The 21,494-nt window shown below is 43.3% G+C and overlaps 2 protein-coding genes across 3 annotated transcripts in view; one reads left to right on the forward strand and one right to left on the reverse strand.

Moving 5' to 3' along the window:
• The window catches only part of ccdc125 (coiled-coil domain containing 125), an 8,657-nt gene extending 3,716 nt beyond the window's left edge, over window positions 1-4,941 (forward strand). The window contains exons 7-13 of the mRNA XM_068566426.1: window positions 727-812; window positions 884-966; window positions 1,116-1,228; window positions 1,991-2,095; window positions 2,181-2,331; window positions 3,129-3,235; window positions 4,203-4,941. Coding sequence (XP_068422527.1) covers window positions 727-812; window positions 884-966; window positions 1,116-1,228; window positions 1,991-2,095; window positions 2,181-2,331; window positions 3,129-3,235; window positions 4,203-4,562 — 1,005 coding nt within the window. The 3' untranslated portion in view covers window positions 4,563-4,941. The remainder of the gene's footprint in view (window positions 1-726; window positions 813-883; window positions 967-1,115; window positions 1,229-1,990; window positions 2,096-2,180; window positions 2,332-3,128; window positions 3,236-4,202) is intronic.
• A 1,289-nt stretch (window positions 4,942-6,230) lies between these two features.
• On the reverse strand, window positions 6,231-20,066 carry arrdc1a (arrestin domain containing 1a). 2 transcript variants are annotated; one of them, XR_011077030.1, is made up of 9 exons: window positions 19,949-20,066; window positions 16,954-17,064; window positions 16,475-16,525; window positions 13,261-13,415; window positions 12,070-12,252; window positions 11,297-11,473; window positions 8,965-9,499; window positions 7,656-7,780; window positions 7,228-7,280 (listed from the first exon to the last, which is right to left on the reverse strand). XR_011077030.1 is itself a non-coding variant. In XM_068566346.1 (8 exons), the coding sequence occupies exons 1-8, from the start codon at window positions 20,064-20,066 to the stop codon at window positions 7,243-7,245; spliced, it is 1,368 nt and encodes a 455-aa protein (XP_068422447.1). In that variant the 3' UTR covers window positions 6,231-7,242. The 2 variants fall into 2 exon arrangements, 1 of the variants encoding a protein (XP_068422447.1); XM_068566346.1 differs by lacking the exon at window positions 7,656-7,780 and having other exon boundaries at window positions 6,231-7,280.
• Between the last annotated feature and the right edge of the window lie 1,428 nt (window positions 20,067-21,494).

A 21,494-nucleotide genomic window follows, 5' to 3' on the forward strand; every position in this document is an offset into this window, starting at 1 on the left:
TGTCCATTTACTTGAGCCTTTTGACTTGAAAATACTTGATACCTTCCCGGAACCCCGAACATTATAAAGTATGTTATTTAAAAAGCGTGCCACGGATCAATTCATTTCTTGAATCAACTCCTCTTTTTGCTTTTCATTTTCTGCAAGTCAACACTTAAATCCCCTGACCTGCTGCGTCTGGACCAATTCTACAGAACCAATCGAGTTGCGTGAAGAACCGACGTTATATTACTGAGCACCAGCCGGAGAAAAGAAAACACGTTGTTCACGTGCAAAAACGTTGCGGCGGGCAACAAAAACAAATTGCAAAATGCAGCGGCTAAAAAATGACAAACGCAAATTGTATTACATTTGGTAAAGCGCACATTATGACTTGTTCTGGGCACAATACTCAAAGTTAACTTGAGACTTTTCAATCTGAACCTTGGACTTGACTCAGGACTTGTAAGTCTTGACTCAGAACTTGAGGGTCATAACCACGCTGCTCTAAACAATGTTGGCTACATGGGAGCTAACAAGATACCTTTAACTGGATCACACAATGTTAGTCTAGATTAAGAAAGCCGAGTTCCTAGAACAGGGGCCATGTTGGAAGATCATTGTATGTATGGCCATACAAATGTTGTATCATTGGGCTTGTCTATACCTGAACATCTTGAGGGTAATTCACATGGTGGAGCCCTGTGTCCATTACTTAGTTTCATCGGGTGCTTCCATCTCTCGCAGGAAGTGAACAGGTTGCAGTGGGAACTCAGCTTCAACCAGGTCCAGATGAAGAAGTCTCAGCAATCTTGGGAAGAGAAATACAACAGGTTGGATTGACTCCACATACACGCATGTCTGCGGTGTTCTCATCGGTTTCTGACTTTATTCTTGTTTTCAGAATTTTGAGTGAGAACAAAACTCTGACCGCCAACCTGGAGGAACGAGCGAGCGAGATCCAGCAGCTCCGAGCCCAAAATTCTGGTAAACTCCTACCTTACATCTGCCAGAATGAGCGTCTTAATAACTGACTAAATAATCTCAAGGTTAAAGCCGTACCTCGTGGCCTTCCTCAGCAAATGTAATAGAGTTGTCCGTCTACACGGACGTCATGTGTGTTTGTGTGTTTGCAGCTTGTAGTCGGCAGTGCTTGGAGCTTCTCTCCATGCTGAGTGTGAAGGAGCAGAGAGCTTACCAAGGAACCAAGCCTCACTACAGCCCAGAGAGAGAAGCCAGCGTCCTGGAGGTGAGAGAGCCCCAACCAACATTATAGAGAGAGAGAGAGAGAAAAAACCTAAAGTCGGATCGAGAATCAAGACGAAGGCTTTCCATTCAGGCCAGTTACTGTGTGATGTCTGTCAGCAGCAGGATGCTGGATGCTTTTACTTGATGAAAACTCCATGCTCTCTCTGTGACGTGATGCTCTTGAGTGTAAAGTCTTTGCAAACCGCTGCACACCGAGTCAGCTGCCTTTTATTGTTCTCTGTGTTGCGAAAATTCGCAAACCAAAGTGAATCAAACGGGTAGGGTTCAGTGGATAACGCTGCTGCCGAACCCGGCTGTGGTTGAGCTGCCGAGAGCACAACCGTGACTGTTTCATCTTTCTTATCTTTGTTTTGCCATCCCCCGACTCAAAGCTGTTCCACAATCACCGGCCACAATCCATCTCTGAATGGAGATGAATCCCATTAAAGTACAAACGTATTTTCTAATACTTTTGTCCCTTTTTGCCAGTTTGGAATCCTCTCAATACAAAACTGAACTGTACTTAAAACAATAAGACAATGTCTGTTGTCTCTGTCTGTTGTGTATTAATGAGTATATATATATAGTTTTTCAGCAGACACAAATGCTAAATATATTAAATAAATACTGAAAATGGATGTGTCCTATTCAGGAATGAGACGCACACTTATCCTGTTTTGACATCCATACTGTTTTACTTTTTAGTATCATTTCTAAGTGCCATGTGCTTGCACTCAGAGCTCTGGTCTTCATCTTCTCACAGCTGGCGGTTTTGGGGGCCTGCCGGTGTCTCGGTGTTGCTGAAGCTTGTCCGTGCAGCCGGACCGCCGCCGCCAGCCGGAAGCAGCTCGTCCAGCTGCAGCAGGAGGTGAGCGACGCCCTTCTCCTCTTGTTTGACTTCAAATTAGTGTTAATAGGTACCTATTCACTGTGTGTGTGTGTGTGTGTGTCAGCTGGATGCTCAGCGTTTGAGGAGGGAGGAGGCGTCGATGGTCGCGGATGCTTTCCGCATCGCCTTCGAACAGCAGCTGAGGAAACGAAGTGAGCACTTCCTGCTGCTGGCCGACGCCAACGTCCTGAAAGCCCATCACTGCAAGGCTGAAGGCAAGTAGCGGCGCTCAGAGCGCTGCATCACATCGAGCCCCAGGACAGCGAGCAGGTCTTCAGACACTTTCACATTTGTTCATTAACACGAGACACTTGAGGCAAAGTCAGATTGAAGATGTTGAGCTCTTTAGCTTCTGTGGATCAAGTCTTCTTTCAGACGAGTGGAAGGAAAACTTTTATTTTACTACCTAGTCTGTTTGCATCTTTTGCATCAAAAGTTACCATTTCAATAATGCCTCGTTTGTATATTTAACATAACATTTTGGGAAACCTCTACTACTAAAAATGATTATCTTAATTATAAGTAATCAGCTGGTGAAGTTTCATAATGATATCTATTAGTTATATTTTTTCACCTGTAGAGTCGTCAAAATGATTGTAATGTTACAAAACCCTTTTTTGTAAATTAGTTTGTTCTCAGATTATGTTTCAATTTCTGTTCTAGAAAAGGATGCAAATGAGCCCATGTTTAATAACATATTTAATAAGTTAATACTTCATTTAAATATTAAAACATTACCTTTTATAAATCACGCTCTATGTAAGTATCAACTGGGCCAGTTTCATGGAGACGTCTGAGTTAAACGTTGTACTCTGCTCACCTGTAGCGTCTCCACCTTAAAGCAACATGACACACACACTGGGAACTCAAGGGAACTCGTTTGAATTGAAATCTGTTTTCCCCCAAACGTGAGTGGATCCCAGAAATCTGGTTCCCTCACGCCGCCACGAGCCTTGATTTCGCTGCCTCACAGTCTTTGAATGGAACCATCAGAGTCTTCTGGTCCCTCCAGGCGCCAGCAGGAGTCCGTCCATCAGCGTGAGCCAGCGGCTGAGAGGGATGCTGCCGTCCAAGATGCCCGATGATCTTCTAGAGACTCTCTCCAGACTGCTGGACTTGGTTAGTGTCTCCTCTTAACACCCGCAGGCCGGTTCCCTAGAGAGCACACGAACAGTTCCCCGTTGGTGTTAAGGCCTCGGTCGCCTTCGAAGACGAACTGGTTCAGAGTTGAGTTGAGGAGAGAGAGGCAAGGCCTGAGGGTCCATGCACTCCAAAGTCTTATTCCCACAAGGAAGGAATTTTTTAACCGCCTATTATTATTATTATTATTATTATTATTATTATTATTATTGTAGCTAAATCTGCTTGGTCTAGATACCTGAATTCACTCGGTTAGGTTCAATGACTCGCATCTTTTTACATTTCAGTGGAAAAAAAGGCTTCAATTTGAGCATCGTTGAACAATTGCAAAACATCCAGAGAAATGATCTTAATTAAAAACCAGAGATCGCTGCTGCACATGTGCAGCTCTCAACAGAGATGAGAGAGAAGCAAGACGGCTCCCTCGAATCATGGTTTTCCTCCCGCTGCTGTCTTCTTCTTGTTCCCTTTTGCTCACAGTCAAGAGAAGTCATTGAACTAAAAGATGTCATTCAAGGCAGAACATTAAACCAAACAGTGATCAGCGAGCGAGCTCGTCTTTCAGTGGACCTACAGGAAGTCCTGCTGCAGAGCTTCCTGTGTTCTTGAAGGCGTCGGTAACTTGTTCTTCGTTCATCTGTTTGCGATCCAAACCTGTAGACACCTTTCTCTGGTCGAGTCGGTTTTTGTTGTCGAACTGAAGATCGTGAAATTACTTTTTTGTATTCCGTGACGATGACATTTACTTTATCTTTATAGTTCAATTTAACATTTGTAGTTTTATTGGACAGACTATGATTGTAGTTCACATCATTTTACCTGTAAAAGTTTAAAAAGGGGGTTTAAGGACTCAGTATTGACATCATTAATTAGGTAATTTAAAGATAATAAAAGAAGTGGTTAAATGGTTGTTATCGTGACTCACTGCCGCTGTGTTTCCTGCCAGCTGAACGACAAGGACGAGGCGCTGGCCCACCAGAGGAAGGTGAGCATCATGTTAGCGCACAGCGCAGAGGAGCTGCAGAGACGTTTGAGTCTAGATTCACATTGCGGGCCGCCGGACCCATCGGAGGACCGGAGCCGGTCTCGGCAAGCATCCGACGCGCGGGAGGCCGAAACGCAACCACAAGTCCCGCCAGAGGCCAACGAACAGCTGGAGCTGCTTCAGCCAGGAGATCCTCCGAACCAGTCGCAGCCCAGGACTGAACCGCGGGAACTGTCGACCTCGTCGCAGTCAGGCAACCAGCCGCCGCCCAACCAGAGCCCTACGTCTGAAGTCCAAAAATCAGACCAACCAGAGTCCTGATCCACCTCCAGGATCCAGGACTCTGTGGCTCGTGGCCGTCGTGGTGTGATTTTAAAAGATCTGGGGAAGAGACGGACATCTCTGATGTCACACAGGTGCTGCACCTGAAGGAACGCGATGAAAAGCACATGACTTGGCCGGTTCACTCACCCAAATCCTCAGAGAGGAAGAGTAGTTTTTTTTTAAACTGACTTGTAGTACCAGATTCATAGCTGGTAAAACCCAACATTAAGATATGAATGATTGTTATCTATTTCTTAAGCCTGTTTATGAGTTCAGAAATATTATTTCTTAGTGCCAGGATAGTTTTTTGTATTTAAATATGTTGGCAGGTGTTTTGTTGTTGTTGTTTTAGGGTCCAATAAATCAAATCCAACTTGAGGATATTTGTTCTTTTAACTAAATCTTTGTAGAGATATAGAACATGGTGTTGCTAAATGCAAAATGTACAGATGTTCATCTAAAAATGTTGGTGGTGTTAATTATTCCTCTTAGTTTATGTTTTGATAGTCAAAAATGTGTATCTACTGTAATATACCTTCACGACGGTCTTTACAAGTAGAAACCGTTGAAGACAATTGGTCGAGGTTGATCAGGGCTCACAGCCGCGTGCTGGTCCACCTGAGGACGGACCGGCAGCAGCCGAGGCCAGGAGATCAGCCACCCTGCCGCTCATATCCAGAATCTTATCATTGAAGAAGTTCATGAGCTGAGCCGAGTCCACAGAGCTGTGACTCTGCCAGCGTGGCCGCAGTGCTGCAGGGAAACCTCGGGCTGCTTCTTCTCTACTGTAAGGAACATAGTGTTTGGGTGTTTGTCCTTTGTCAGTTTTGTGTATAGTTGTTTAATTTGTTTATTGTATGATTATGTGTTGTATGTTATTTTATTACACCTATGTACATTTCTACCACTGTTTTTTTTTATATTGTGTCCTTTTATATCAAAATAACAATCCTAATAACGTTTATTAGGATTGTTATACTGTTCAGTTTGTGGTGTTTTGTATATTTTGGCCTCCATCTGATGAGGATAGATATTATTTAAATAAAACTTTGTTTTACTCACAAGTTGTGTGCAAACTCTTGTTTAAGTGTCATTTCCATCACATTCACCCAGCGGCCCAGTAACTTCTTACATGAGATAATAGAACTACACTTTCTGTTTTAATACTATCTCCATGTTCAAACTATGGACAGAGTCAGTACTTTGAGCAAGCAAAGGAAGTGTTATTCAAAACGTGTATTAACAGGTGTTTGCACTGGATACAGCTTGAGCTTGAAGTAGGGAAATTGTATTTAATAGAAACATAAGTTAATTGCATTGCACATGTCAATATCTTGAATAAATTAAAAAACGGACACTTGCCACACAACATTTATTATGAATACTGTAAACCTGCCGGGGTCGGGACTTGAACCTGGGCTTTTCCTGTCTTCTCCCCCCTCTCCATTGACAGACTATTGTTCTCCAAACAGGTAGGTTAACATGTACAGACATGCAACAATATGCAGTTTTAATTGTTTAAGTCACATCCCTTTAAAACTTAACAGCTTAAAACGGCATCGGATAGAATAATTGTGTTCATAAAACATTTCGCTGCCAGAGACAGAAATACGACACGCTGGTGGACACGTGGTGATTTTAACAGATTTATTGTAGAAAGACAGCCGGTGGAAAAACACTCAAAACTATAAATAAATAAAACGTCGGCTTGCCTTGTTTGATGGATTTAACTTGAAGAAGTATTACAACTACATGATTAAAACACAAGATGCAAACTACATCAACAATTGCCAAAGAAAACCTCAAATCAGAGCGATCATTGCACTTTTCTTAACTATTAAAAGAAACAAGACGAGTCCGGCACAGAGCCAACAGACATTCACTGGAGAAACAGACAGCAGCATCGTTCTCTGAGCGGTCGTGACCACATGAAGCAAACGAAGGATCAAAACCAGCAGAGGCTGAACTGGATGATGCGTTATGTTCTTCCAACAATATATGTAGCAATAACTGGATTGTTCATTAACATGAAATTAAAAACGCCTGATCAAAGCCGTATAAAAAAAGGCCTTTCCAAAACAAACCATTCAATTAAGTCTTTGATATTCAAACTAAATGAAAAATATCCAGAAGAATAGAGATGATTTCACCTGTTTCCAAAAATATATACACAGCTTTATTTACTTATTTGCCTTCTGAAAAAAAAAGTATATTAAGACTTAAGATGAGATTTGTCTTTCACACGTTTTCATACATAAAACCGTTTAACTTGACATCACAGATGCCGTCAAAGTGAAATAAAATTTTGCAAATTCCCCTTGTATTTCCTTTTAAAGTGCTAAAAATTGACCAAATATTGACAGACGGTTGCTTGGGCGAGGCAGGTCAGATGGAAATAAAACCTCCTTGAGATAAGTGAAGGACTTGTTCTCTGGGCAGCAGAGGTCCAGGTCCATACACTTTCATTTCAATCGTGCCGATTCTCCTACATTTACAAAAGATTGAGACTGAAAACCTAAAATCCACCTCATCATAGCAGGTTACATGAGCATTCCTGTCTTGCAATAGTTTTGTCCAAGTAAGTAACAACCTCTTACAATGACAGGGCAGCATGTTGAAGGATGCCACAGTGAGATGATGGCCATCCTGGTGGGAGGTTGCTGGGTCTTCATCCACTTCATGTGTTGCAGCTCTCGTCATAAGAAGGAGGCGCCTCTGTAACAGACAGAAAACTGTCACATACCATCTTTTCCACATGTGACGTCAGCAAGAAGTACACCAGAGGACCACATGAGCCTCACGAGTGGCCACGTCTACATCCTGATGATGATGATGATGATGATGTGTGTGTCTTTACTACTCGGGGCTCTACTCGCTTGTCTTTAGCTGATGGATTTGTAGCATGGACTTAGGGGAACATTAACAGGAAATAGAAATATGTAATGTTTTTTTTTTCCCCCCCAAAGAATAAATTGGCAATACCATTTCTCCCAGCACCGATTATTGTTAATGTTATAGACTTTAACCTTGTAAATAGTTTTATTAGTCTACAAATCGACTGCTTGTCCGACATGGTTCTCAGGTTTGTACCCACTAGATCCCTCAGGTCCTCTGGTAGTTGCCTCTTAGTTGTTCCTAGGGTCTGGTCTAAAACCCACCGCAAGGCCGCTTTTAGCCACTATGGCCCCAACCTGCAGAACGGCCTGCTGGAGGACCTGAGGGGGGCAGAGAGAAAACTTAAACACACCCTGTAGGTTGGCTTCTATCCCGCTAGTTATATTATACTTTGAGTTTTAATTATTTAAATGTTGTGTTTTCTCTTACATTATGTCAAACAATTGGATTTATTCAAGTTTTCGCCACAAACTGCAATTTACTAGATGAACTTTTATGAATAAAGTTCGATCGAAGCCCAAACAGTCTTCATCAATCTGGTGTGGCAGCCTGAGAGGCAAAACCCAGGGCAAATTTAACCCTCACAGAAAGTATACGTCAGCATTTGGGTCACTAATTGTTCCCGGTTGCCGTGTCTAAGGTGTATAGAGCAACAATGTAAGTCGCTTTGGATAAAAACGTCAGCTAAATGACATGTAATGATGAAGCCCATCTTATTACTGACACGTTGCACTTAACCTCAAATTAAAAACACTTGGCTGATTTTATTCCTGTCGGGATCTTGTAAGACTGGAGGGAAAGTTTACCAAACAAAGTCATTGACTTACATTGTGGAAAATATAGGAATAATCAACAGGTTTTGGCGCTGAACCCATTTTAGGGACTAAAAGGTCTAAACCCATTGTTGGGAGTAGCCCGACTTTGGGGAAGTAGTCCACCTCTCTGGACCGACACGCTGTCACTTTATGAGGTCAGAATCTAATGATAAACGTACTGTGCTGGTGTAGTACCTTTTCTTCAGACCACTCAAAGCGCATTAACACCACATGACATCATGCACGCCCATTCACACGCTGATGGGAGGAGCTACCATGAAGGTACCACCGGTCCATCAAGACTAACTAACATGCATACACCGTAGGAACAGCGACGAGAGCAATTTGGGGTTAAGTGTCTTGCCCAAGGACACATGGACGTGGACGAGGAGAGGTGGGGATAGAACCGCCGATCCTCTGATTGAAGGACGACTCTGCTCCACCACTGAGACGCCCACATGGACTGTACAGGTTTTAAAGTAGAAATCGGCCTCTGCGTGTACATCCGTGAACGCCTGGGAAGACCATACGGATCAGTGAACACGTCTCGCCGCGTTCCGTCTTGTCATTTTACCGTAAATGGAGAACTGACGATGACCATGCGTTTAAGTTGCAGCCTCGTTCTTCCCGAGGAGCGGCGGTCCACACTGAGCAACCCGGACGGTGCAGAGTGACGGCTGCCAACTGACCTTGTGGATAAGCGGAGTTGCCGTAGTCTGGCGGCAGGATGAGTGGCGTTGGCATCGGCATGGAGCTGGCGGCGGCGTCCGCGGGGTAAGGCGCCGTGGCTCCCTGTGACCCGCTGGGCTCAGTGCCCGGTACATTCTGCTGCTGGTTCTGCGGGAAAAAGAGGCCGGGAGCGTAGCTGAACGCGTTGGGCGACACCAGCTGGGACTGGCGCTTGTTGGGGAAGCCGTCGTTCATCTGAGTCCCGCCCTCCGCTCCCTGGTGGTAGTCGACCGGAGGAGCGCTGGGGGAATGATGGGAGGACGTCCTGGAGCGGGGGGTGGGACGGGGGGCAGGTTTGGGGCCGGCGCGAGGAGGAAGAGCGGGGGAGCTGGTGGAGGCGTTCGGGGTGGAGGCGGACGCTGGTGCAGCGTCCTCTGCTGCAACAGCGGAGCTAGTTTTTTTTGCTTTTTTGGAAGGATGCAGCTTTTCATCCAGCGAGACGTTCCCGATGTGGATGGGCAACGTCAACATGACATCTGGAGACTTCAGACTGACCTGATTCATCAGGAGGAAAAGAGAACGTTATATTTCCTGGAGGTTATACAGAACATACTGCATGTTTATCACCAAAGAAAATTAACATTTCACCAAGGAGTTGTAACAGACATCTAACAAATATCGGATTTACTTTACATTATCCTATTTATAATTATCTTCTATCTGCTTTCTTGATTGTTTATAAGAGAGCCACAACTATTGCACAATACTTGGCAGCTGGTTCCTCAGATGGAGCGTTTAAAAAGTGAACGACATCAAGAAAGAAGCTCGTTGTGTTCTCACAGGCTTGAAAAGCAATAGAAGCCATATTGACCCTCCCGTAGATCAATCCTCAAATACACGTAGCTCAAATACTTGTAAAAAATGTATGCTATTTTTAATTTTGAGAAAAACCAGAAGTGGATTCAATCGTATCCATGTACAGATCATCTTGTGCAGCGGTGGCCTTTACACTTACAGAAATAATACAGGCCCGACAGTCAGATTTCCATTGTGACTTTTTTGAAAAAGTGACTCGGGCACCGATATAAACTTGTAGAAATTACACAATATTTACACAAGGAGGCATGACCGAAAGAGCTCAAACCCCAACCAATAAATCAAGTTTTATCTATAGCACCTTTCAAACAAATCAAATACAATTCAAAGGGCTTTGCAGATGATTGACTATATAAAAACAAGACGAAAGTGGAGGATTTAGAGACGAGAGAATATGACAAAAGTTAAATACAACACTGAGTACATTGATCATGTTAAAACAGTGAAATAAAGTACATAAGACCCTATATAAAAAACCCAATTAATAATACGCAATATAAATACATGATTTATGACAATATGTTTTTGGCGATACGTCGCACACGAGATGTTTTATCAGTACTTTGGTTTCGGTCCGGGGTGAGCTGTAAAGACATTGCGTCATCCAGGCCTCGGCGTCTAAAAGGAATTAAAAGTTGAGTTGATTGGCCTCATGTGACCAGAAGACGCCCCATAGAGCCGAGTAGCTGTGGTGAGAGAGGCCACGCCTCCAGAGGAAACCAGCACGCACACATGAAAAAGGTCCTGAACATTGATCCTTGTGGTGCACCACGAGTAACCTCGTGGTGTTTGAGGAAGTGGTCATCTAAAAGATACAGATCATTTCCTTGGAGCAGGTTACGAAGTGAACCAGTTAAAACAGTGAACGGGTTCACGGTTCAGGCCGACAGGCTCACATCTATTTAAAATAATTTGTGTCACATGAAGCACCAATCTCAAGGCTTGTTTGGGTCAGGATTTGTCCTAATATCATTCACTACTGGAAGTATGCTGTCTCTGTGCTGTGGTGGGTCCTGATATGAACAATTCATATAAGGGGGCAACCTGCGATGAGGCAGAATGTTAATATTGTTAGTAAAGTTAAAGTGCTGTACTTGTCCTGTATCAATGTGAAGGTCCTGAGACCGAGGAGGTCTCGCATATGGTCTCTCCAAAAAGAAGGAAGTTAGGCTTTTACTATCGGTAAAGTAATAATGTTATAATCCCGACATGTCCCGTGATGGTACTAGCGGACGACAAGACTTAAAATAACTTTAAAATTCACATCCAATGACTAAAACATGTTTACCAGTAAAAAAAAAATAAAAAGGACCAAGATCTAGAAGTGTATCATAAAGCTGCGGCCGAAAACTGGATCGAAAGTGGATCAAAGTGAAATCGTCAGAGACTCGGACATGTGGAGACGAAATGCTGACACGTGCGATGCGGTCCGTGTGACAATGATAGAAGTCCCTCAGACGTGATAGAATATCTTACTTTGACGTAATATTCAATCTTTATAAGATCACAACCGGCCAGGGAGGACTGAGGAAGAGGAGGAACGATGATCTGCTCCTTCCACTCCAACTCCTTGCCCGCCTTGACCACGCCACCCTCCACCTCTGCTATCGTCCTCACATCATGGGTGGGCTTCTTCATCTCGTAGGTAACTCTCTGAAAGCACAAATGAAGACACACACATGACTGTCTGGGGAACGCAAACACTCTTCATCTAAAGAACAGACCGCGTCGCTGCTTCCTCAAGCTGCAATTATTCAAGTGTTTCTACGAAAACTTTTTATTTCAATGTAATTCGAAAAAAATGGCATATCATTTTATAAAAATGGGTGTGAGTTTTTCCTGTTTTTTTTTCAAAATAAACATGTTATAAACATGTTTATTTTGATATATCGCCCCGCTGCTGCGTCTACGGTGTGTAGAGCAGAAATGAAAGTCTCTTTGGATAAACGCGTCAGCTAAATGAAACATAATGTAATATATCCAGTAGCCTGTACACATTTTACAGAATGTTTCACAAAAGGTAAAAACAGGTACAACACAAAAATAAAGAAAACAAAAAAAGATGAAAAAAAAACAGTCATCAAATAATAGATTTACTACATTACAAATGAGTGTAATGTATTGTATTATTACCTATAATGGGAGGTTTGGATTACTAGGATTTAGAGGTACTTCTGTGAGTACATTTGGCTCCTTACGCCTGGTCGTAACCTGCTCTTTGCAGGTTTCGATAGAACGGAGGACTCTACCTGCATGAGGCTGGCGGCCATGTTGCCGGTGGTCTTCCCAGACTGGTTGTGGATGTTGACCAACACCTGGATGATCTGGCCCGGTGTGTAACCCTTCATGTCGGCCTGGGCCTTCAGGACCACTGTGCCCGTCTTCACCAGCATGTAGGTGAACTGCTGCTTCACTGCAGACGTGCAGATGCCCTGCATGGAGAAGGAAGGGCAGCGAAACCACACGAAGCCTTTCAACAAGACTGACATCGATGCACGTGAAGGAACATGCACGTACGCTCAGCTGTTTGCTTTGCTGTTACGAGGCACAAAATACATGGAGATAAGCCATGTGTGGTAAGCACGGAGCTGGAGTCAGGACATGGTGAGCGTAGCTTAGCATAAAGACTGGAAGCAGTGGGGGGGAACAAGCAGCATGACATCGTACCGGAGCTCAACATGTTTTCATGTTATTTCGCAGCGACGCTCGCGTCAATGGATGTTTGTGACTCCATCTGACCGTAGCGAGCCGTTGGAGAAGGGTGCGTTTATTTCACCATTGGACAAACAAAGAGATAATTCTTCATCTTTCACGAGTTTAAATAACACAATTCTTAGGGAGCATATGTCAACCGCTTGAGCTGAATAACTTAAAGACACACATTACTGTCCAGAAGGCCAGAATCAAACTTCTGGTTCATGACAAGCTCTCTGGTGTTTGTACTTGGTCAAGGTGTGAACATGACTACTACTGCAAGTGAGCGGTGTGTTTTTATAGTTCAAGACTCGCCTCTTCAATAAAAGAAGAAAAAAAAAAGAGTTAAACTCCCCTTTTTCCCCATTCCATCACCCAAACCACATCCAGAGGAAGTGCAGTTGTTGCTCAGCTGTTTTACAAAATGCCACCGAGTCAGTGAGCGTCAGTGTATTACTAACACACACACACACACACACACATCAGGGCTCAAACGTGTCTGTCTTTAGTCTGCGTGTCAGAGGCCCAGACGTTCTGGCAGATAAACGGTCTTTTGCCTCAAAATAGTTTTCCACTCAAAACTGCCCCAAAAAACATGAACTGTTCATTTGCATTTCTCTTGTTGGTCATATGAAGAAGAAGAAACACTGCTGGTGGTTCAAAACTCTGAAGAACAAGACCAGTCTGTCACACACACACACACACACACACACACACACACACACACACATCTCCTCATGTCTCACCCATACGTCCGGCACTTCATTGAGGTTCAGAAGTCTCAGGAGGAAGAAAGCTTTCTCTGTGTTGTAGTCCTTGGTAAATCGCGGCGTGTCGATAAACGCTCTCACTCTGTAAACGATGCGACCAAAGTTGCCTTCAAAAGATGTTGGTGCAGATTCTGTGGGAAAGAAGTCAAATACGTGTTATTGTCATAACATTTAGTTAAATATAGAGTAAAACTGTAATTACACAACACCCGTTTCCCCCCGGAGACCTTTCATCTTTTCATAATGTGGAATATTTGCGGAGGTCGGCTGAAATCCAGACATACAAATCTGCCATGTCCGTAAATTGTTCGGGACATGTGATCGTGTTTTGCCACACAGAGGACATGTGATAAGATGAGTCTCTGATGTTATGGCATGTTTTTGTGAATTTTTCTGCCTCTTTCACGGTTGAGGATTATTGAGGCTTTGTGTTGTCATCATGAGGTACACACTCCATACACAGCGCGCAGACTCGGGCTGCCATGTTTTACATTTCTACTATAGAGATTTTTTAATGACGCATTTCACCCTAAATAATATCGAACAAAACATATATTTTTGCGGTTAAATAAATGTAATATGTGGCGCAGTTTGATTGTCCCGCTGATGGAGGTGTGTGTGTGTGTGTGTGTGTGTGTGTGTGTGTGTGTGTGTGTGTGTGTGTGTGTGTGTGTGTGTGTGTGTGTGTGTGTGTGTGTGATGTTAAACAGTCTTTAAAAGACTAAAAGCCAACAACTCTGGAATAAAGCAGAATATTTCCTTTATAAATACATGATGAAGATTTTGAATATGCTCACATTTCCAAAGTTCACAACATGTGACAGTGCAACGACACACACACACACACACACACACACACACAATACAGAAGGTGGAAATGCTAAACAGGCGGAACAACAAAAACATTTTCCAGACGCTCCTATGAGACGTAGCTTTTCTAAACCTGACACATGACCGGTTATTTCCTTGACTTTTTCCACGTAAACATGAAAAATAACAGACTTGGACGGCCTTGTGAGTAACACGGTGACGTCACATGCTAGAAACATACGTGTTCCAGTCCAGCCTTGCGACCATTGTTTCATATTGTTTCATGATCTCTCACTCAAAATGATAAATAAATGAGCTTAAAGAAGCATTAGTCTCTAAAGTGTCCTGATACAGCAGCATGTTTAAAGCACACACAATTCAGATTTAACAGCAGTGGAGAGACCGGTTGAGCTGCTTTTCAGTTTCTGTGGTGTTACCTGTCAGGAAGGAGAAGGCTTTACCTGGAAACATAAAGATGAGTGGCCTAACAGGTAAACACACACAACTAACCATGGGAACAAAGTGTAGACAGGAGGTGAGGGACAATGTGTACCACTATCCAATATTCATGTTAACCAATAATCATCTTATCCAATGATCATGATGTGACAAAAAATGCCAAACTAAATTTAAAAAAAAAAAAAAAAGTTTGAGAAACTCAAAGTGGGCGGATTGCTAGAAAAGTCCTTTGTGAAGTCACAAGATATATAACCAAGCCCACTTGAATAAATTATTATGAAAACATGACGTCACTGTTCTTTCTGAGTCAAGCGTTTGCTGATGTCAGCAGGGAGTGTCCTCACAGAAACAACACACTGGATATCAGGTGACAGGTAGTGTTTTGTAGCAGATGGAGAAACGCTACTTCAGAGCTTTTTAAAGAATTTATTCTATTTTGTGACTCAAAAATTATTAAGGGTCAAGTTTGTGAAATTGTCCACAAGTGCTTCCTGGAACAGTAGTGACACTTAACAGTTACTAGAAGTGAGGAGGAGTTGCAGGGTGATTCATCCAGAAAAAATCTGGAACAACTTCCAAAAGACACAGACAATAAAAATGTCAAAAATGTGCCCGATGGACTTCAAAAGCAGAACAATTTTCAACTTTGTCGAACATTAAATGAATGCACAAAAGAAAACATTACAAAAAGGAGAAAAGTAGAGCATCTCCTCAAGAACACACGTCTGGTGTATGACATTTATGTTCAGTTATGATAACATTGCATCCATGTTATAACTCACACAGGCTCCGCCTTCGACTGGAGTCTTGCTCGCCTCCAATCACAAGCACTGAAACTCTGCGATAGCAAAACCCGGCCAATCAGGACGTGTCTACGTGAACACACGTGGATGAGTCAGCACACTGCGCTGCTAAACTAGATTGTTTTCCATCTTCAAAAGGCTCATCTCTGCGGACGCAGTCGCCCGGTCTCATCGCTGAACTGCAGATCTTCATCCCTGCTTCACCTGCGCAGACCGCAGAGCGTGTTCAGCCTGCCAGGTCTGAAGGGCAGCGCGAGGAACGCGAGCTGGACCCCGAGATACAGATGAGGTCGAGACCCTCGCCCCACCATTACGCTTGGCTTTGTTCAGTGTTCTTGGGTCAGACACGCGACCCCAGATCTCTCCTGGAGGCTGTGCTCATGATCTATAACTGTGAGGTAGTCTGATTGGCAGGTGGCCCCCACATGATGGGTGTGAATGGGTGGAGGACCCGGCGCTTCTGGGGTTGTAGCACGAGAAAGGCAAGTCCGTTTAGCATTTCCATCCAGCAGACACAGATTAACGTAAGCATTCATGAAGAGCTCATTCTCCTTTTAGTTCTGTTTCGGTCTCCACCAACTCCTGAGAACAAAAAAGTCTCTTCAGCTGCTAAATGCTCCACTGTGTTCCCCGGCGAGAGTAGGACTGTGTTTGTCTGCAGCTCGATGTGGAACGGGTGGTGTACGGTGGGTTAATCAAAGCTTTCCCCCGAATACAGCCGCCTGCTGCTGCGGATGAGAGCGGTGAGAGGGAAACAAAGCAGCTCAATGAGCTAATGAAGGCTAAACTGTTGTGTACCGCCGGGAGGAACTGCAGAGTGGTGATGATTGTCAGTTTGTTTACATAAGTGACCTATTTCACATGGTCATTGGATCCACTGTTATGTGTTGATTGGCTGGTTTACGTCAGTGCAATATTTCACACAACACTCAGAAGCAACAGTGAATGATGGAGTAAGAGCCCCAACCCCACTGCTGCTGAACCACAAGAGAAGGAGAGTAAATATCAACATGCCAGGACATGTCTGTCAAAACACACACACACACACACACACACACACACAGAGAGGAAAGAATGTGCAGCGACGAGTGTTCATCCCATCACTCCACGCTCCTTACCTGGTATGAGAAACTTGAAGGGAAAAGTGTGTTCTCCTTGTTTCAGGGTTCCTGTACCAGACAAAGAGAGCACAGATGCATCCGTCAGTGGTGCAACAATCCCCCTGCTGTTTCCCAGCAGGCCGATGGGCCTCCGGGCTGCAGGCAGTGAACACAGGGGGGGCCATGGGAACCTTTCCCTACTGCGGTCCTTAAACTTGGATTATCTTTCCCACACTGTCTATCGCTTCCTTGCCATAAAATGTGACTCCAATCTTTGAGTGTGTGGATAGTTTTCTCTGCGAGTATTGTGACATTTCTGGTGGTGAACCAACTCACAAGCAACTGTTACAGGGCCAACTGAGCAACCTAATCTGAGCCTGCACACTTGCTTCTATATGAACGGCGCCTATTGAACACTGACAGCAGGAGGGATCGAACTCTGGGATGGATCGATGGATCAGTTCTGTAGCAGGTGTTTCTATCGTCCCGCAGCGTACCTTTATCTGCAACGGAGACGGTGCTGTTGAAATACTGTTCCTCCATTGTCCACGCCGTGTCATTTTCCTTGCTGGTGATGCCACAGAAGCCGTTGCAGTTCACTTTGACGGCTGCAAAGCAGAATACACAGATTTTGGAGTGTTACAGCCACAGAGCCATTTTGTAAGCAGCTCCACCCTGAAACCACTTCATTAGCAAACAATGTCATGAGGCAGTCACTCGTTTCCTCTCTTGGGCAGTGCGGGACACCAAAGAAGAGCGAGGGAAGAGAAGAGATGCCCAGTAGGACTATAAAACCTTACAGACACGTAACAGAGTACAGCAGTAACTAAGAATGTGCTGATAGATGAGAAGTTCTCTTCTTCAATAAGGTTGGTCCAGTTCAAGCCTAACAGCTGTTTGTGACTCTGTTATAACATGTCAAACTGACTCATCATGGGAGCAAAAAGTGTGGGAAAAGAGTTTAAAAAAGGTACAATATCATGTTCACAGACAGAAATACACGTCCAACCCATCCCCTCCTCCCCCCACTCGTGCTAATTTTTTAGGGAGAAGAAAGAATTTACTACATAAATCTACAATTTGACTAAATGCATCTTTGGATTTTGGACCAATATGATGATGACCCGACACACAACTCTGCAGAGCATTTTAAAATATGGCCAAAATGTGTGTTGCTTTTGATCCACTATGCATTTTAATGTTCTTTTGATTTTTTTTGTGTCTACTTTTTGCCCTGAAACTCTACAACAGAGCGTTGAGCCTCCACATTGCCTACAGGCAAGACGAGGAGTCAAAGTTGTACTTTAAAGACCATTCATTAAGTTTTCCTCGAGGATATTTTGTGTAATGCACAGACAAGAAGATGAAATACTTGATAAGTATCGCACACAAAGGGCTGTGATCACTGGGAGGACACTCCTCATGCGTCTCTTTGTTGTGGGGACGATGTGGTGAAGTGTCCGCTGAGACAACATGGACGAGCGAAGCCAGGGATCGAACCACCGACCCTCTGATTAAGCGGGCACCCTGCTCTACGACTGATCCAGTCGCACCGCTACAGACACACTTTCACAACAAGGGCTGTGTATCAATCAGCTCATGATACAACACATGTCATGATACACGTGTCACGACGCGACACTGTGAGATATACTGCAATGCAAACATCTGAAGATATGATACAACATACTGCAATACTTTTTTAGTTTTTTTTTACTGAAAATGTAAAAAATAGAGCTGAACATATAACGTTCTGTGTGTAGTCTAATACCTCCATGACATATTCATAGCTCAGCAAACAAATGACATCAAAAAGGTGTTTGTATTGCAGATCGTCACTGAGGAGTGAACACAGTGAACCAACAGGCACCTGCTATCTGAAGAGATATTAAAATACATAACTTATTGTATTCACATCGTGTCCCTTACTAAAATGCCTTTGCCACAACGTCATCTAAAAATAAAATACATATCGTCTAGTTTTCATATTGTACTACTGACTGCTCTCAACCTGATGGAGATGTCGTAACCATCCTATGAAATAACATGATGTCATGTTGTGACATTGGCCGACTACGAGGTTGTTCGATACAGAGGGATTCAATCTGAAAATAACTTTTTATTAAAACATATTTAGCGACATCAATATGTTTGCACGGCCCTTATTAAAAGGTAACTCAGTCTAAGGACATCATAACACGAATGCTGCAACAGTCCTCCTCCTCATATCCATCGTATCCGAGGTGAACCACGACGACTGAAACATATTTGATGTTTGATGCAATGTCAATAACTGCCCAGTCATGCCTCAGGGCCCAACCCTCTTTATGATCCATCAGTGATTCAAACTGTTCCTCGTTTTGTTTCCTCTGTGACGACCGTCGGACCAGCTCGACCTGAAGAGGAATGCCACCAGGCCGCAGGCGCTCACACAGAAACTCCTCAACGCGGCGAATCGGCTCCCAGCAAGTCAACAAAAAACAAGGAGAGCCGCAACACTCCAGAGTCATCTCAAGAGAGAATGTGTCACTGCGTAATTCGGCCAAAAATAGCTTCCAGCAGATGCACAGGAACATATTAAATACATGTAGTACATGAATGCACCATGTATGGAGATTTGAATGAGCAGCAGTCAATGAGTTGACTTTGTGTATTACTTTGAGTTCTAGGAACATAAATATTGGTCAAAGTGTCTCTGAAATGATTTGATCTCTGACAATGTGTATGTATGCAATGTTTTACTTTAAGATTAAGTGATTTCTTTTAGGTGTTTATCCAACATTTGGATCAAGATAACCATTTAAATACACATTGAACACATGAAATCCCCCGGGACGTGATGGAAGCAGAAGGCTTTATGTTTTGAAGAGGGATGGTTTTTATGATGGATTACTTTTCTAAACTAACAGTGGATTCTTTACACTTTAATCACTTTACGTTCATCTGGTGCAATAAAGACCGTATTCTGTCTGTATATTCATTATTGCATTCTACTTCACTGTTTACTTATATTACTTACTATTATTTACGAGGCGTCTCTTGTGTGCACTGCTGCTGTAGTCCTGCAATGTGCCCACTGCAGGACGAATACGTCATTATCTTATTGTATCTTATGAATAGAGCGTTTTTTTTAAAAATCCCCCCCAAAAATGTGATGTCTAATTTTTTGACGTGTGGTCAAAAGCCTCTGTGAGAGGAGACATGAGATGTTATGAGTGTCTCACTGCAGCCCGGACGCAATCCATAGGAACATTACGAGAACGTCATCGTGTGCAGTGCAGTAAACATCCTACAAAACCACAAACAAAACGCCCTTCCCCCCACGCGCAGGTGATCTCCCACATGGCCCAGAGGACCGGGCAGCGGCTCCCCGTGTCTCCATCTTGGTGAAACCTTTGCTTCCGCGTTCACCGCCGGGGCCGCAGCCCCGCCAGGTGCGCGCTGCCCCGCTCACCTTTCCACCCGCACCAGGTGCGCAATGTCCCCGCTCACCTTTGCACTGCAGCGGCTGGCCCAGCGTGAAGGTCACGGCTCCAGAGATGGAGTCCCCCGGGCTGTACACCTCTTTGTTCTTGCTGAACGAGATCTCAAACTTCTGAACTTTCCCCATGTTGTTGTCCTCCACCGCGGCGCAAGTGACTGGAGATCACCTGAGCGCGCTGACGACATGCGCGTTCACCTCTCTGGCCACGCCCTGTCCCCCTGACGTCACGGACGTGTCTGCGATGAGATAAAATAAAATAGTCCTTTGTTAGTTCCTCAGTGGGGAAATTACAGGATTACAGCAGCATGGCTCACAAGTAGATAAAGTTGTTTTTTTTAATCAAGTAATTTAAATAAACAGTAGAACAGTAATAAAACAAAATTTAAAAAATAAACAGTAGGAAGAATATTAAATATACAGATGGAATAAAACATTTTTAAAAATGTGTATAAAAGACCAGGAGGATAATTGGGTGTTGATGATGAAGATGAAGGTCCTCTTTATTGTTATGAAAACTTTATATGAACCAAATGTTTTCAGTTCAAATGTGAATATTGTGCGTCAGGTTGAGTTGTTGAAATGTCTGGAAACATGGAAAACCTCAATAGTTTCCAGTTAAATCAAAGAAATTCACTTCATACCATTTGCACATGTAACACAATGATTTACAAATGAGTGGAAATGTAAATGCAAATATGATATGTCACATGCACCTTTTGCGGAGCTCATCCAGGAACTGGGTTTGTTTTGTAGCTGCACCTTGTTTTAAAGAGACAAAGAGACATTCCTTAAATACAAATGTAATAAAAACACCTTTAAATGACCTGACAAATCTTAGACCTGAAGCTGGAAAACTTTACAATCTTTAACATTGGAATAATTGCACATAAATATAATTGCCCATTTTGGACCAAGCACCCTGAAAATGAAGCACGGCTCAAACGTTGTTAAACATATGATGATCAAATGAAATCATACTAATACTGATAATAGTAGCAGTGAGCGTCAGTAAGCACAACCACCTGTAATGATGAGAAAGGATGAAGATAGAGTGAAGTTAGTAATGCGCATCAATGGACCTGTAGCAGCATATCTATGGAGGGAACCAACGATACGACATGTTCACGATACTTAGTCCCTATAGCATCTTATTAGGATTTTAGACATTTTGCGCTATACATATATCTGAATATTGTGTTACCTTTCTTCAAATGCTGCAGTTGGTCATCAACTGCTTTCTCCAACAAGATAGCGTTTCCATCTCACGTTCACCTTTTTTATTGCAACAAAATAGTTTTGTCATTCAAGCACACAACGTGACCAACACGGTCAGAATAATAATAATAATAATAATAAAGTTTCATCAGTCGGGGGACAAACTCCTCTACAGTCAGATCCTCAGCAGCCTCTAGTGGACTGGAACAGCAAATGTCACCGAGAGGATTAATTGTGATTTGTAATTGGTGATGTCCTGATGACATTTTAATATGTCAAATGGAAAATGAACTGTATTTGTATCGATCTTTTTGAGTCTTCTGTACTCAAAGCTCTTCA

This window comes from Clinocottus analis, unplaced genomic scaffold, assembly GCF_023055335.1.
Source record: "Clinocottus analis isolate CAN_PGR_092001 unplaced genomic scaffold, fCliAna1.0.p SCAF_7, whole genome shotgun sequence".
NCBI classification, from domain to species: Eukaryota; Metazoa; Chordata; class Actinopteri; order Perciformes; family Cottidae; genus Clinocottus; species Clinocottus analis.

Bases quoted from the DNA above. Each gene is read 5' to 3' on its own strand.
- arrdc1a (XM_068566346.1), bottom strand. From the start codon at position 20,066: ATGGGGAAAGTTCAGAAGTTTGAGATCTCGTTCAGCAAGAACAAAGAG. The intron at 16,526-16,953 runs GTACGCTGCGGG...TGTCTGGTACAG, and splicing joins CGTCTCCGTTGCAGATAAAG to GAACCCTGAAACAAGGAGAA. The intron at 11,474-12,069 runs GTAGAGTCCTCC...TTGTGCTTTCAG, and splicing joins TGGCCGCCAGCCTCATGCAG to AGAGTTACCTACGAGATGAA.